The 17928-nt window shown below is 42.7% G+C and overlaps 2 protein-coding genes across 2 annotated transcripts in view; one reads left to right on the plus strand and one right to left on the minus strand.

Moving 5' to 3' along the window:
• TANC1 (tetratricopeptide repeat, ankyrin repeat and coiled-coil containing 1) overlaps nt 1-17928 on the plus strand; it is a 182206-nt gene that overhangs the window by 55824 nt on the left and 108454 nt on the right. The window lies entirely within an intron of this gene.
• Nucleotides 15189-15599, minus strand: LOC307057000 (NTF2-related export protein 2-like; the record flags this gene model as incomplete). Its single annotated transcript, XM_079709987.1, has 1 exon — nt 15189-15599. One exon carries the CDS (start codon nt 15597-15599, stop codon nt 15189-15191), a length of 411 nt encoding a protein of 136 aa, XP_079566113.1.

Here is a 17928-nt window from a genome sequence, read left to right on the forward strand (position 1 = left end):
CTGCTGTGGTGAACTGGACAGCTCTCTTTGTTTCCTCCTGCAGACTTGTTATACGACCGCCTACTCCAAGGAGCTGGGCGATACTGCCTGTGCCTTACTGCTCCATGCAGCCATGACCAGGACACACATACTTCATTGTTCTGTGCTCACACACAGACCTGTGTGTGCATTTGGTTTGCTCCACTGTGAACTGAAGGACCTTTGAGTGCCGTTAATTCTCCTGCCTTTGAATCTTGGTTCACTCATACACGATTTGGCTGTACCATGCGATCATGCCCAGGAATTTTAAAGAAAACTGCTGCCTGGGTCCTACCTTCAGAGATTCTGATTTAGTGCATGTGAGGTATGGCCTGGGCATTGGGATTAAAAAAAAAATCTTCCCAGGTGATTCTACTATGTAGGAAAGTTTGAGAACTTTGGTAAGGAATATGTGATTATATGATAAAATTCCTTTTCAATGAAGGTAGACGTAGATATTTGTTAGCTTTATTTTTTAAATTTTAGAATATGTGTGGATGAAAATTCATTACAAAAATGTACAGAACAAGGTACAGTAAATCTTGGTCCCTTCCACCCGCTGTGCCCCTAAAAAGACAACCATTTCTGACAGTTGGTTGAATTTCTGTTTTTTTTTTTTCTTTCTTTATTTTTTGGCTGCGTTGGGTCTTTGTTGCTGTGCGTGGGCTTTCTCTAGTTGCAGCGAGTGAGGGCTACTCTTTGTTGCGGTGTGTGGGCTTCTCATTGCAGTGGCTTCTCTTTGTTGCAGAGCACAGGCTCTAGGCATGCGGGCTGCAGTAGTTGTGGCACGTGGGCTCAGTAATTGTGCCTCATGGGCTCTAGAGCACAGGCTCAGCAGTTGTGGCACGCGGGCTTGTCTGCTCTGTGGCATGTGGGATCCTCCCAGACCAGGGCTTGAACCCTTGTCCCCTGAACTGGCAGGCGGACTCTTAACCACTGCGCCACAGGGGAAGTCCACTTGAATATCTTTCCTGCCTTGTTTCTGTACTGAATAAACGATAGTATTTGCCCACTCCCCCTAGCATTGTACATGTAAGAAGATCCCAGTTTCCCACTAAATAAAGAATATTCTTATATATTAATATTTAAAAGCCTCTTTATATTTTCATTGGATAGGCTTTAACTCTAGGATTACTAGTTGAAAACTTTTTTAATTAATGTTGTGAATGGATTATTATATACTTATTGGTCATTTGTACTTTTTTCTTTGGGGAATTCTTGTGGTATTTGTCTTCTGTTCTACTGGGGCAATACAGAGTTCTTACTGAATTACAGCTTTCTTGTTGTTTGTTTTAAGACCATCAGTCATGTATGTTATTCAAAAATTTTCCCAGTTCACGATTTTCCGTTAGGTTTATAGTGTTTTATGACTCACAGAAGTTTTTTGTTCTTTCAATTCAAATTTACACATTTTTCCATTATCATTTATCCCTTTGCTTTAAAAAAATAGCTTTATTGGGATATTTTGCATATAATATAATTCATCCATTTAAAGTTTACAGTTCAGTGTTTTTAGCATTTTCACGGGGTTGCGCATCCATTGCCACAATCTAATTTTAGAACATTTTTATGTCCCTTTAAAAAAAAAATCCATTTGCATTAGCAGTTACTCCACATTCCTCCCTCCTTCCAGCCCCCCACCCCACAGCCCTAAGCAAACACTAATCTATTTTTTTTTTCCTTTATGGATTTGCCTGTTTGGGGCATTTGGTATAAATAGAATCATATGATATGTGGTCTTTTGTGACTGGCTTCTTTCATGTATGTATTATATATGCCACGTTTTTTAATCCATTCTTCAGTTTATGGACATTTGAGTTGTTTCCACTTTTTGGCTACTATGAATAATGCTGCTATGAACATTTGTGTATGCATTTTTGTGTGATTGTAGCTTTTCATTTTTTTCTGGGGTACATACCAAGGAGTGGAATTGCTGGATTAATATGATAACTCTATGTTTAACCTTTTGAAGTAGTGCCAAATTATTTTCCAACATGACTGCAGTATTTTGGATTCCCAGCTGAGGAGTATGAGGTTTCCAGTTTCTCCACATCCTTGCCAACTCTTGTTATTATCAATCTTTTTGATTATAGCCATTGTAGTACATGTGAACTGGTATCTCATTGTAATTGTAAGAATTCTTTGTATGTTCTAGATACAAGTTATGCAATATGCAAATATTTTCTTCCATTCTGTGCTCTTGATACTATTGTCATAAGTGCAAAAGTTTCAATTTTTTTTTTTTTTTTTTTTGCGGTACGCAGGCCTTTCACTGTTGTGGCCCCTCCCTTTGCGGAGCACAGGCTCCGGACATGCAGGCTCAGCGGCCATGGCTCACGGGCCCAGCCGCTCTGCGGCATGTGGGATCTTCCCGGACCGGGGCACGAACCTGTGTCCCCTGCATCGGCAGGCGGACTCTCAACCACTGCACCACCAGGGAAGCCCCCTCCTAAGAGTTTTATAGTTTTAACTCTTACATTTAGGTCTGGATCCTTTTTAACTCCATTTTTCGTGAATGGTGTGTGGTAGGGGTCATTTTCATTCTTTCACATGAGGAAGGATATCCAGTTGTCCCAGCACCATTTATTGACAAGTCGATTCTTTTCCTGCTGAATGGACTTTGAGTGATCAAGTCACTGTTGTGCCCAGACCAGCCCTTCTGTTCCACTTCCCCTTTGCTTATTCTCCTCCTTCTGTCTTAGGTCAAAACTTTCTCTTTCAGAGTTGACCTCAGGTGTGGCTTGCATCTGTTGCTTCATCCAGCCTTCCTTTATGTCTCTCCTTTTCCCTGTATGAAAAAAAACTTACTGTTCCAAACACCTGTAGCACTGTGCTTCCTCCTCCCTCTGCACTGCCTTTCATGGCGTTCCTCTGCCTTGACATTCCATGAGCTCCCTGTCTTGGGATCTTGCCTTTGTGTTTCCCCTTGGATACTTGGAAACAGGATCTAATCACTTCCTTCAGACAGTTACCCTGGTGATGGGGCACTGGTACGCACCTATTAAAATGAGTAGGATTTTAGTAGTCCACCTTCACCAGTTCCATGTGATTGGTTGAAAATCAGGAAAGCAATTTAAATTGCAGTACCTTGCATTTGTAAAGCTGGGAACATACCTTTCCCCATATCTAGAGAGAACTGATGCTTAATCAAGGTCCTACCTCTCTCAGGACTTCGCTATGATCAGGGATGGGCAAAGAGGAGTATGTGTGAAACTGGGTCAGCAGCCTTCTCATGCCTCCTTTTCTATGTTCCTGTCACTCTTCCACTTTCTCAGGCTTCTGGCATTTTTTTGCTGCATGTTTCCCACCACCTGCAGTTAATGATGACTGGAGGTTTTACCCAGTCATACTTTACGGCAGTGTCAGGTGCACCCTTTGGTGGTGTCAGGTGGCGGCTAGAACAAACCAAGTGCCGTACTCAGAAATGAGGGGTTTTACCTTAAGAAAATTGATGGGAGCAGAGGCAGTGGCGGTGGGAACCTCTTCTTTTTGATCATTTCTGATTCACAGAGAAACACAGAAGTCACAGAAGCCCGTGGAAGATTTCGCACCTGTATCTAACATTAATGAAAGTTAGTGAGTGGTCAAAACCGACAGGAAGGAAGGATTGATGTTCCAGCCTGAATCCTCAAATTTGTAGTGAAGCAAGTCTGTGGGTGGGTTGGCAGGAACAGCTGGCTTTATTCCAGGCAGAGTGGCAAAGGTGTGCAAAAGCTGGGAGTTGGGAAGCAAAAGTGGACATAGAATGGTGATCTCTAGAAGAGAGGTCAGTAAGAGCTGGAGTGTCCTGCAAAAGGAAAACAGGGACCATCAAGAAAATCTTCATTATTCAGGCCTGGAGTGTTGGAACCAGTAAGCTTTGCCTCTGGGGGTTTATTGAGAGTTACCAGCTAACAGTTACAGATGGAACCCCTTTGCTGTGCAAGGGTTCTGAGAAATAAAATTTAGGAGACTCTTCCAAGGAGATGTGACTTTCTTTTTGCTTCCCTCACCAACAAAATGTTCCTTTATTGACCAAAGGTCCTAAGTGGCAGTTAATGAGCTCACCTTTTTTAAAAAATAGAATTTATTTAAAACAGTTTTAGGTTCACTGCAAAACTGAATGGAAGGTACAGAGATTGCCTGTTGACTCCTGTCCCCACACATGCATGGCCTCCCTCATTGTCAGTATCCCCACCAGAGGGTACATTTGTTACAGCTAGTGAATCTGTATCGACACATCTTTATCACCCAAAGTCCAAAGTTTACATTATGGTGTTAGACATTCTCTGAGTTTGGACAAATGTATAATGACATGTATCCATCGTTGTGGTATGATACAGAATTTTTACTGCCCCCAGAATCCTCTGTGCTTCACCTAATCGTCCCTCTCTCCCTACCCCAACTCAAACCCCTGGCAACTACTGATCGTTTTACTGTCTCCATGGTTTTGCCTTTTCCAGAATGTCATACAGTTGAAATTATACAGTATGTAGCCTTTTCAGATTGGTTTTTTCATTTAGTAATAGGCATTTAAGATTCTTCCATGTCTTTTCATGGCTTGAGAGCTCATCTTCTTTTTAGTGCTGAATAATAGTCCATTGTCTGGATGTACCACGGTTATTTATCCATTCATCTACTAAAGGACATCTTGGTTGCTTTGAGGTTTTGGCAGTTACGAATAAAACTGCGGCAAACATCTGTGTGCAGGTTTTTGTGTGGACGTAGTTTTCAACTCGTTTAGGTAAATAAATACCAAGGAACGTGATTGCTGGATCGTATGGTAAGAGTGCTTAGTTTCATAAGGAACCAACAAACTGTCTTCTGAAGTTGCTGTACCCATTTTGCATTCTCAAAAGCAATGAATGAGAGTTCCTCTGGCTCTGCATCCTCGCTAGCATTTGGTGGTGTTAGTGTTTTGGATTTTGGCCTTTCTAATAGGTGTATGGTGGTGTCTTGTTGTTTTAATTGGCATTTCCCTGATGACACATGTTGTGGTGCATCTTTTTGTATGCTTATTTGCCATCTGTATATCTTCTCTGGTGAGGTGTCTGCTAAGATTTCGTCCTTTTTAAAAATCAGGTTGTTTTCTTATTGTTGAGTTTTTTGTTTTTTGGTTTTTTTTTGCGGTACGCGGGCCTCTCACTGTTGTGGCCTCTCCCGTTGCGGAGCACAGGCTCCGGACGCACAGGCTCAGTGGCCATGGCTCACGGGCCCAGCCGCTCCACGGCATGTGGGATCCTCCCGGACCGGGGCACGAACCCATGTCCCCTGCATTGGCAGGCGGACTCTCAACCACTGCGCCACCAGGGAAGCCCCTTATTGTTGAGTTTTAAGAGTTCTTTGTATATTTTGGATAACAGTCCTTTATCAGATATATCTTTTACAAATATTTTCTCCTTGTCTGTGGCTCATCTTCTTAGTCTGTTGACACTGTCTTTCTCAGAGCAGAAGCTTTTAGTTTTAATGAAGTCCAGCTTATCAGTGATTTCTCCCATGAATCATACCTTTGGTATTATATCTAAAAAGCCCTTGCCATACCCAAGGTCATATAGATTTTCTCCTATTTTACCTTCTAGAAGTTTTATAGTTTTTTTTTTGTTTTTTTTTTTTAATGCGGGCCTCTCACTGTTGTGGCATCTCCCGCTGCGGAGCACAGGCTCCGGACGTGCAGGCTCAGCAGCCATGGCTCACGGGCCCAGCCGCTCCGCGGCACGTGGGATCCTCCCGGACCGGGGCACGAACCCGTGTCCCCTGCATTGGCAGGCGGACTCTCAACCTCTGCGCCACCAGGGAAGCCCCGAAGTTTTATAGTTTTGTTTTAAGTTTGTGAGCCATTTTGAGTTAAATTTTGTGAAGGGTATGGAGTTTCTGTCCAGATTCATTTTTTTGTATGTAGATGTCCAGTTATTCCAGCACCATTTGTTGAAAAGACTTTGCTCCATTTTATTGCCTTTGCTCCTTTGTGAAAGATCAGTTGACTGTATTTATATGTGTCTATTTCTGGGCTTTCTGTTATGTTCCATTGATCTGTTTGTCTATTCTGTGCCAATACCACACTGTCTTGATTACTTTAGCTTTATAGTAAATCTTGAAGTCTGGTAGAAGAACTGTGTTCTCGTTCTTCAGTGTTATGTTGGCTATTCTGGGTCTTTTGCCTCTCCATATAAACTTCAGAATCAGTTTGTCAGTATCCACAAAATAACTTGTTGGGACTTTGATTGAGATTATATTGAATCTGTTAATCAATTTGGGAAGAACTGACATCTTGACAGTATTGAGTCTTCCCATCCTTGAATGTGGACCATCTCATTTTGTTAGTTCTTTGATTTCTTTCTTCTGCGTTTTGTAGCTTTCCTCACATAGATCTTGTATCTATTTTGCTTTTTATACCTAAGTATTCATTTTGAGGGATGCTAATGCAAATGGTATCCTACTTTTAATTTCATATTCCACTTGTTCATTGCTGGCATATAGAAAATTGATTGACTTTTGTATATTAACCTTGTATCTTAGAACCTTGCTATAATCCCTTGTTACAGGAGTTTTTGGTCAGTTCTTTCAGCTTTTCTACATTGACAGTCATGTCATCTGTGAATAAAGACAGCTTTATTTCTTCCTTCCCAAGCTGTATACCTTTTATTTCCTTTTCTTGCCATATTGCATTAGCTAGGACTTCTAGTACAATGTTGAAAAGGAGTGGAGAGAGGGGATATCCTTGCCTTGTTCCTGATCTCAGTGAGAAAGCTTTTTGTTTCCACCAGTAAGTATATTAGCTGTAGAGTTTTTATAGATATCTTTATCAAGGTGAGGAAGTTCCCCTCTATTCCTAGTTTACTGAGAGTTTTTATCAAGAATGTGTGTTAGATTTTGTCAAATACATATTCTGCATCTATTGATATGACCATGTGATTTTGCTTTTTAGCCTATTAATGTGATGGATTACATTAATTGATTTGCTAGTGATGAACCAGCCTTGCATACCTGGGATAAATCCCACTTGGTTGTGATGTGTAATTCTTTTTATACATTCTTCGATTCAACTTGATAGTATTTTGTTGAGGATTTTTTCATCTATGCTCATGAGAGATATTGTTCTGTAGGTTTCTTATAATGTCTTTGTCTGGGTTTGGTATTAGAGCAATGTTGGCTTCATAGAATGAGTTAGGAAGTATTCCCTTTGCTTCCATCCTCCGACAGAGATTGTAGAGAATTGGTACCTATCTGGGCTTGGTGCTTTCTGTTTTGGAAAGTTATTAATTATTGATTCAATTTCTTTAATAGATATAGGCCTACTCAGAATCAATTTCACTTTTGGAAAAGCCTAGGAGAATAAGTTAGCCACCATAAGTTAGGGAGTTGTGAGTCTCTGGTTTTAGCTGAGTTATTAATGATCCTGATAGGTACCTTTCTCCACCCCAGTCTTGGGCAGGTTGGAACTGTATTCACCTCCCACTTGGTGTGCTTGGTTAAGTTATAGGTGTTTCTTCATCTGAGCGATGGGGGTAATAATGGTGCTTCTCTTATAGGGTAAGTGAAATTGAGATGTATACCATAAAGCATAGGGCATGGTACACAAGCTCTCCTTTGGGGCTTGCTATTTCACTGCAACCGTCTGCCTTGGAGCCCATCTTCAACTTTCTTCATCTGACTCAGCGACTGATTCTCACAGTACCGGTCCTCTTGATTCCCTATCCTCAGCCAGATGCTTCCCAGTGGAATTTCACCCTCAGATCTGTATGCTTTCTGGCATACATATGTCTTCTTGATGTGCAGCAGGCTTTGTTCCCTGTGAATAGGATGAAAGCAGCATAACGCAGTGACTGACCGACTGTCTGGATTCCAGTTCCAGCTCTGCCATCAACTACTTATGTTATTCATCTTCTTTTGGTTTGCACATGATTTGTGTGAAGTAATTAAAATTATGTCGTAAAATTGCCCTGTAAAGGAAGCCAGCTCTTGGAACTAGTGATGCAAATGCAAAGGTTTAAGAAAGCAGTAGTTCTTAGCAGAAAAGAGACAATTAGGTAAAGAAAAAAGGTCGGATTCCTGGTGGTGCCCTGCCTCAGTAATCTGTGAAGCTCCCATGAGCTCTTCGTTGAAATGAGAAACAGTGATTCATGAAGCTGATAGAGAGTAAGTGCTCCAAAATGGTTCAAATGTATTCCCTGGGCAGTGCGAGCAAAACTCCAATGAAAGTTGAGCAGACAGCTACTTATTGTCTGAAGCTAAGCACGAGAACAGGGTTACAAAGGTGCTCCTTACACAGGTAAATGAAAAAGAATGTAAGGCAGAAACGTTTGCATCAGGTTACCCTTGAGCATCCCTTAAATGGCTCATAAATGCTACATGTAGACACAGCGTCTTTGGATGGTACCACCATTTTTCTTCTGCCATTGGCAGATTGTTGTGTTTTGTTTTTTGCACCAGGTGAAGTAGGTAGTTTGTACTTAGGATGGCATTGTACCAGAAATTACGTAGTTTATACACCAGAATTCCACTATGTGAAAAGCACGTAGGGGCTGAGAGTGGCTGAAGGAGAAGCAGATGTGTGTGTCTCATCCTCCAGAACCATCCCCCATCTCGTAGAACACATGTACTTGAATGCAAGTGAGGTAACTCCGCTCCACCTAACGCAGGAGGGGAGTGGCATCTGAAAATGCAGGAAGTGTTATGGATACTTCTGTCTCAGGCATTTTGACGTTTCACAAGGACTCTGGATGTTGACGGTCTTCAGTAATCAAAAGAAAATAATATGCCTGTTGTACACATCCTGGAGTCTAGTGTTAATATTTGACATGGAAACTAGAGGTCTTGGCAGCGAGGCTGACAGGCTAGGAATCTCCTGTTGTGTTAATCGAAGAATGATTGTCGACTTTGAGCTCTTTAGCAAAAATTCAATAACTTTATTAAAAATATTTTACTTTTACAAAATAATCTACAACCTTTTTTTCCACTTCTACAGTTCCTATTAGAGCCAGATGTATTCTCTAAGATTTGAATGAGTGTGTATACGTTCTCATGTACACATAAAAATATGAGTATATGCATGCAAAAGATTTGCAGAGTCCATGATTTGTTTGTTTGGGGGTGTTTTTGGAAGTTGTGAGGTTTAAGCAGATCTTGTTTGCATTAGATAAGCTTGAACTTCTGTACACTCTGCCTTTTCCCTCGCTGCCCTCTAGATGGAGAAATTCTACCCAAGCTATGTGGTGTTGTGGGAAGCTTCTGGCCCTAAAAGACAGACAGACCTGGGTTCAAATCCTGTTCTCAGTAGCTCTGTGTCCTTGGAAATCACTTTTGCCGCTTCTCTGATTCTCGGTTTTCCTCATCTGGGAATGAGAATGAACTACCTAGTGTATTGGTCTTTGAGAGGATAGAGGGAATGTGTGACGAGTGCCTGGCTCCTAAAACCCCCACAAGAAACGCTTCTGCTGCCCCTGATTCCTGAGAGTGGGTAATTCTCCCCTCTTTCCCTTTGGTGGCCTCTCTCATACCTCTTGTTTTGGCTTCAGTCTGGTTTTCTGACATGGACAGCAGGGAAAGCTCCACTGCTTCAGTGCAGGGACCTGTAAAGTCTAATTGTTGATATTTGGATATGGGTTTGTTAGCTCTGGTCATGGTTTTCATCTCCTGTTGTCTGTGCTGCTCCCGACCAAATGCCTTGTTTATTCTTGGTCCTATTGTAGCTCTTATTGAAAGTGATAAAGGTCAACCTGTGAGAATGCAAGTAACCATGTTTTGGAGGAGTGTGGAAAGCAGTTCCCAAGGAAGCAAACTGGTGCTAAAGATGTTGGGGGTGAGAGTAGGGAAACCACCCAGCATCTGTGTGTTGTCTTGAGGTGACGTTTGCTTCTGCCCGGCTGTACAGGATGCCTCGGAACGGCCACCTGAGCCCTACAAGACTCTCAGGAAGAAATGGTGTCACAGTCCAGGCCAAGGACTTGATATTAACTTGATGTTAAGTTTTACTGCATATTTTTCTTAAGTTTGTGGTGTTTTAATAAGCAATTGAAGAATAACAGGTCCTTTTAAGGCAGGAAAAATATGACTGTAGCTTGATACCTGCCAGTCACGTGACTGACTCACACTGTTGCTTGTAGATTTCTTCATGATACACAGAAAGGAAAAAATAAAGATGTGTTGAGTCCCATGTGTTTTCCCTGAAATGAGAAAGGCACGTCCTAGCAGACTGCTTAAGAGAATCACATTTTTAATTTGCATTTGGACACCTTTTCATTATTTTTGTGGTTCATGTTCCACATTTCTTCCTCTCATACTGGCAAGTCTTAGTTTGTGTGCCCTTTAGCCTTTAAAAACAGCCTGTTTTTATGCACTAGCACTCTTCTGAGCTCCTTCTCCTCCAGCTCTCCTGGACTTGCTGGCAGCTAAGCTGGCAAGAGATTGTTCAAGGCTTCCTTCTTAAGAGGACACTGTGGGTGGATGGGACTTGGGACTTTTTCTGGTGGTAAACTTTATTTTTACAAATGGCACTCTGAGTTACTTCCATCTTTCCTTCACTCAGTGATTTCATGAGGTTCCATAAACATTTGTTTTAAGGGGTTTACTGAGCATCAACTATCAGCCCAATCAGTGTTGGGCTCTGCTCTAGAGATGAGGTAGATATAAAGGTAAATACATGCTCTGGCCTTAAGCTTTGGGGGCCTCCCAGTTTAGTGAGAGAGCCAATGACTTTTAAGACACTGTGGTGTCTACAAAGTGCTGTGACCACACAGAGAAGAGCAAGCATCTCTTTGGGGGAGCTGGCAATGTTCCAAGTGCAGGTGACATTGGAGGGTGCTCTTCAAGCATGAGTTAGGGGTTACATGGCAGACAGGGATTGGGGTGGGTGGGAAGACTGCCCCGTAGGGGAAGAAGAACCCTGCATGAAGTCTGGACTGGCCCGCAGTGGCTGGATCTCACACAGCATTACGGGACAGGTTGCATTTGAGGACCAAGGATGGAAATACAGTGGGGCCGGGGAGGATTTGATTCTTCTGGCAGTGTTGTCTTATTCTTTTGACTGTTTTTAAAATAGAGGGATGAAATAAGTAGATTTGGGTTGGGATAGTAAGTATTTATTTTGTACAGACCATCTTGGAGTCGAGGAGACTGGTTGGGACCCTTTTGTAATGATTCAAAGGAGGTATAGTAGCTGAAACCTTGGCAGTGACAGAGGAGGGGGATGGAGGGGGATGGAGGGAGGTGGAGGTCCATTTGAGAAAATTTTAGGAAAAGGAGTCTGTAGGTTGTGGTGACTCATTTGTACATGAGAATTAGAGAAGGAAGAAAAGTGCAAAATGGGCCAGGGCTTGTGAACCTGTTTCATGTCATGGCACATATAGGAAATATTTGTCCAGCGGTGGGGTAAATGGACTGTCCCTTGTAGTACTGCCCCAGACTGCCCTGCAGTCCACAGAGCTGGGGGATCTACATCCCAGCACATCCTGTAACAAATTCTTTGCACAGCAGTTGGGAAGCTTGCTAAGGTCTCTAGCTTGGGTTTCCAGATAGATCTAGATTCAGAAACTTTTTGCTGCGCTAGTGGCTTTATTCACATTTTCCCCCTATTGTTATGGGGTCTCCAAGGGGAGTCATTATTTTCGTGTTTTAAGTAAGGCTCTGACAGGTGGAATTTCAACCCTGGTGCTGGGATTCCAAGTCATGCTGTCTCTGTACAGCCACAGGCATAGGTGCTGGTGTAATTAATTACAATGTGGAACACAGAAACAGGTTGGCCAGGTGGGGTGGCGACTTTGAATATCTCTTAGCTTGGTATTCTGCAGAGATCCTTGCTTGTGAAGAGCACCGGGGAATTGGAGATGCAGAGCCTGAGCTCAGATCACTGGCCTCCAGGGAGGAGGAAGGATCTCAAGACATGGCATCTGTGGCAGATGCTGGGAAGTTCAAGTATGATGAGGAATGACAAGCATCTGTCAGCTTTTGGAAATAGGAAAACAGCAGAATCAACAAACTCTTTCTGTCAAGGGTAGATAGTAAATATTTTAGGCTTTGAGGGCCATACGGTCTGTGTTGCAACGACTCACCTTTCACTGTAGCGCAGCTCAACCATAGACAGTTCATTCATGAATGGTCATGGCCATGTTCCAGTAACATTGTATTTATAAAAACATGCAGTGGGTCAGACTTGGGTCCTAGACCATAGTTTGCCAACCTGACTTTTGCCTTAGAGGAAAGGAAGGGGAGAATGGAAACTTAGTATTTATTCAGTGCTTACCATGTACTAGACCCTTTGTAAACATTTTTAACCTTGAGATGTAGGCACGAATCCCACTTACAGTTGCTGGAAAAACCCAAGCGTTTAGATAACTTGCCTGAAGGTTATACAGCTACTTAGGGACTGACTGGGATTTGGACTTCAGTCTGCCTGAGTCCAAAGCCCGGGTCATCTCCACATCACTTAGTTGCCACCCAGAAGAGCAGCCTCAGGTCAGATCCCTCTCAAAGGGTACACATGGCCCAGAAGCCATCAAGCTCTGCATTCCCACTGCTGTCCTTCACATAACATTCAGTGAAGCACTGTTTTTCTGCTTCACCTTTGTATTAGTTTGCTAAGGCTGCCATGACAAAGTACCACAAGATGGGTAGCTTAAACAACAGAAATTACTTTTGTCATAGGTCTGGAGGCTGGAAGTCCAAGATCAAAGTACTGGCATGTTTGGTTTCTCCTGCAGCCTCTATCCTTGGCTTCCAGATGGCCACCTTCTCCCTATGCCCTCACGTGGTCTTTCCTCTGTGTCTGTGCATCCCTGGTGTCTCTTTGTCCACATTTCCTCTTGTAAGGACAGCACTCAGGTTGGATTAGGGCCCACCTCAATGGCCTCATTTTAACTCAATCACCTCTTAAAGGCCTAGTCTGCAAATATAGTCACATGCTGAGGTACTAGGACGTACGACTTCAGCATATGAAATTTGGGGGCACATCCTTCAGCCTGTAACAACCTTCCTCCTCTATGGCAGATGTCAAGGGATTGTTGGGAACACAGCCTAAGTTCCTTAATACAGAAGCTGAAGGAATTCTCCTGTATGTGAAGGCTTCTCTTAGTTACCATTTGAGCCTTAGATAAAAAGTTTATTTTGGAATAGTTCAAAGATAGTTTGGAGTTCCCATTTATTATCACATAGCCACTTTCTTTTATCATTAACATAGTATATTAGTATGATACATGTCACAACATGATCTCATACTGATATGTTATTATTAACCGAAGTCTGTACTTCCTATTTCTTTGGTTGATACCTAATATCCAGGATCTTAGTCAAGGATACCCTATGACATTTATTTGTCATGTTTCCTTAGGCTCCATTTGGCTCTGACAGTTTCTCAGACTTTCCTTGGTTTTGATGGCCTTGGCAGTTCTGAGGCTACTGTTCCCATGGTTTGTAGGATGCCCCTCTTTGGGGGGTTTGTCTGACGCTTCTCATGATTAGACTGAAGTTGTGAGGAGGCGGACCACAGAGGTAAAGTGCCCTTCTCATCTCATCATGCTGACACTTCAACGTGACTTACCACGGTTTTCGTTCACTGTGTTCACCCGGCCCAGGTAGAGGTTGCCAGGTTTCTCCAGGGTGAAGTTACTCTTTTTCTTACATCCCTCTCCATCCTCTACTCTCTGGAGGGAAGTTGCTATGCACAGCCCCCCATGCAGGGTGGGGACTTGGGCTCCCCACCTTGTGAGTGGAGTATGTACATAAATTATTTGGAATTTTTCTGCCTGAGCGATTCGTGTCTTCTTCCTCACTTACCTATTTATATCAGTATAGATTCACAGGTAGATGACATGTCAGTGTTGCGCTGTGAGACATCTCACTCAGGCACTCGGCCCTTCTGCCCAACACGTTGCATCGTTGGCTCTCAGGCTGATCAGCCTTCCCCTGGCAAATATGTCAGAATTCTGTTAAGTCCAGCCTAAAATGAGGACAGAGTTGCTGCCTGAGCAGTTTTAATTTATCCATATAAACTGTTAACCACATGTATATTGCCTAAAACCTTAAAAAAAAAAAAAAAAAAACCAAAAAATTTTCTGGACGTCACGCTCCTAACGGGTTGCAAGCGTTATTGTCTTGGTGGCAAAGAAACACAGTTCTGGATTTTGTCTGGAATTAGTGTTGAAGCAGCGCCACCGTGTGGTAAATGCAGAAGGATTGCCGTGTTCTAGAGACCCATGTCTCTTTCCTGACCCTCGTGGATGTCTAGTAGCTAAAGTACTTGAAAAAAAAAATGTTTTGAGTTTTTTTTTTTTGATACTTATTACTTTAATGACTTAAATCCTAAAATTAGGCTACATTTTTAGGAGGTAGAAACAAGTACCAAAAGTGTACCATTTGACCACCCCGCCTTGCTTTTGGCCAACCTCGGATCTCTACACTTCTCACTTCTCATTCTCCCATTAAAACTCTTAGTACTACTACAATTCACTATCTAAAGTTACAGACCTGGAGCTGCCAAGAAAAAGCTTTCTTAAGAAGTTTTGCTTTTAAGCCAGAGTGTATCTAACACTCAGGTATCAATTGAGAACATTTTACACCTCTCTAGTAGATTAATTCACTTAAGAAAACATACCAACATAAAAAAAACCCACCTACATTACTTAACATAAAAAGACTACTGAACATCTCTACATGCCATTCTAGTATGTCAGAGTACTTATGTAAACCTAAATTAGTAATGTGTTCATTGAACTGATTTGAAAAAGCCTCATATTTAAACTGCATTACCAGTGTTTACCAAAAATTAGGTACATGTTGTACTACAAAATTAGCCTAATAACAAAAAAAAAAACACTCCATCTTCCTCCCAGAGAGTTACATTGTGCTGATATCCCATAGACAGTACTATAAAAGGATTTCATTTTTGCAATACACTGGGCTCACAGTGAGTATATTAGTACAGAGACCATGGGTTTAATGTTACTGTAAGAATGTCATTAGTGAAACGTATATAAGGCATGTAGAAAACTAACATTAAAGCTCTTAAGGGGAATGTTCTAAACTGCAGCTGCTAGAAAAGGTGCCGCTAGGAATAAAAAATATTAAAGAAATTTAGTTTCAGCACATATTAGTTTTTAATGCTTCCACAATGCAATGAACTACTTCTTATAAGTTTCCACTGCTGGAATAATGTACCAAAAGAGAATGGACTTTTGCCCCCTTTAACTACTAGCCCAATCTTAAAAACGGGAGCAGTCGCTTACAGTCTTCCACACGGTATTGTTAGGAGTAGACTGAGCAGTCAGCAGGAAGTTCTGGTTGAAGTAGTGTTGTCTGTTTCCATCAAACTTCACAGTTCCACTGGTCACCACAAGAACTGTAGTCTCGGCCTGAGTAGCTTGCTCATGAACTGGCTGGCAATCTAGCATATTGACCTGAAACTCACTAGAAGGCAACACGTCAAAAAAATTAGTCAGGGCTTCCAGTCCTGTTACAACATTTCCATTCCATACTAAAGTGGCCTTGTCCAGATACAGCCTGGTTAGTGCCTGTCTTCTCTTGTCCATTGTCTCATAGTAAATATTGACAAATTCCTCAGCAGTTTTGCATGCCTGATCTACATAAGTTTTAAACTCCATGGGCGTGGCCATCGGGGAGTTGAAAGCAGCGTGTCCCCACAGTGACGGATTCGCAAAGTCCTGTCATGTCCAGCTCCCTTGGCTGCGGGATGATCAAATACTTAGGAAGACAGAGAAACCCGCCAAACCCACAGAATTCTCTGCCCGCCCATTCTCTCTCAGAAGCAACTCGGTCCACTGTTAAAAGCCGAGTTCTTAAAAAAGAGGCTGATTTCTGACTTTGCCTTTATACATGATTGGGTTTACATAAAAAGTGAACGCTTTAAAGTTAAAATTCCCAGTAGTTATTATTATTATTTTTGGCACATTAACTTAACAATTTTTTTTTTACTTTATTTATTTATTTATGGCTGCTTTGGGTCTTAGTTGCGTCACGAGGGATCTTCATTGCGGCGCACAGGCTTCTCTCTAGTTGTGGCCTGTGGGTTTTCCCTCTCTAGTTGTGGCGCGTGGGCTCCAGAGCACGTGGGCTCTGTAGTTTGCAGCATGCAGGCTCTCTCATTGAGGTGCGCGGGCTCAGTAGTTGTGGCACACGGACTTAGTTGCCCCAGGGCGTGTGGGATCTTCGTTCCCCCAGCAGGGATCGAACCCGCATCCCCTGCATTGGAAGGCAGGTTCTTTACCGCTGGACCACCAGGGAAGTCTCCATTAACTTGTAATGCGTATCTTAAGGTAAGCTTTTTTTCTGATTATTCAAAATTGTTTAATAGCTGAGGTATAAAAGTGCAACAGGTTGAAACTCTGCACTTCTGGAGCTCTTATCTTTGGGTGTAGGCAGGTTGGGGACTTATTTTGTTTCATTCTTCTTTGGCCAGATGTTTTAAGAAGTTTAAGGCTGTGTGGAAGTTGGCCAGGGAGCCTGCAAGTGCCCACCATGATGTGTGGGAACGGCGGGGTGGGTGGGGATTAGCAGCCCTCTGCCTCCTGCAATGCTTACATCCATAGGAGGAGTCTTCAGAACGGGAGAGGTGGGGAAGTTGGTGGGAAAGTTTAATATGGCCTGTGGTTGACCTGGGTGGGGGTTAGGGAGTGCTAAGCTGGAGACTAGTGTGACAGCCTGTTAGAGTTGGTTCTAAAGAAAATGAAGAAGCAGTCACTCTTTTTGTTGTAATAAATCAGTGTGTCATCAGGAATTCCAAAATTTTTTTTAAATTTTTATTTATTTTCTTTTATTTATTTTTGGCTGAGTTGTGTCTCCCTTACTGTGCGTGGGCTTTCTCTAGTTGCAGCAAGCGGGGGCTACTCTTCGTTGTGGTGCACGGGCTTCTCATTGCCGTGGCCTCTCTTGCTGCAGAGCACGGGCTCTAAGCGTGCAGGCTTCATTAGTTGTGGCTCGCGGGCTCTAGAGTGCAGGCTCAGCAGTTGTGGCGCATGGGCTCAGTTGCTCCACGGCTTGTGGAATCTTCCCCGGCCAGGGCTCGAACCCGGTCCCTTGCATTGGCAGGTGGATTCTTAACCACTGCGCCACCAGGGAAGCCCAGGAATTCCAAATTTAATGTTAATCTTGATCAGCTTTTGAGAGTGAGGTCAAATTGTTGCTTTTGAGGAGAGGGATGGCTATTCACTGGAAAGACCATGAGAGAACTTTCTTAAAAAAAAATTGTAATATTTTAAAACTTGATCTAGATTATTTTACATAGATATATACATATGTAAACATTTATCGAGCTGGACACTTACGATCTGTGTGTTTTAATAAATAAAGTGTATTAACATCCATTATTTAACTAAAAAAAATTGTTTTTGCTTTGATGGATAGGAAAAGTTCATAAAGAACTTGAACTACAGTTAATGGGGCAGCCCTTCCCTCTGCTGTGTCCTAAACCCAAGACACTAGTAGAAAATTGAACGTTGGAGCTGAGAAGGCTGTGACTGTCTCAGTCATTACAGGGGGTGGCAGCTGTGTCGGGAGGAGATGAACTCTGCCTGTGGCTCGTCATCTGGCTCCTTGTCAGTGATGTCATGGGTTACCTATGTCATCTGTGAGTGCAATTTGTCCTGTTCAACCTCGAAAGAGATAACAGCTAAGCCCCCAGATATCACTTAGCTGCTGCCCTCTTAGGTTCCCGATGTTTTCAAGAGGTATTTCAGATAATGGAAACCACGTGCGTACAAGTGTGAGCTCCTCACCACAGAGGTCAGAGAAGGACGTTTGCCTCAAGCTCACACACCCGGCCTGTCATGGCTCTCTGGGACTATTAGAGGCCACTCGTGTGTGGCCCGACACACCAGCCTCTGACCGTGCATAGTGAGATTGCAGGCTGCTCCTGACCTGAGAGAGAGCGTCTCAGAGCAGAGTGCCTCCTCTGTATAGATGTCAGGAACATGGAGGAGTTCGTTG

Source organism: Hyperoodon ampullatus, assembly GCF_949752795.1.
Source record: "Hyperoodon ampullatus genome assembly, chromosome: 8".
In the NCBI taxonomy this organism is placed as follows: domain Eukaryota; kingdom Metazoa; phylum Chordata; class Mammalia; order Artiodactyla; family Ziphiidae; genus Hyperoodon; species Hyperoodon ampullatus.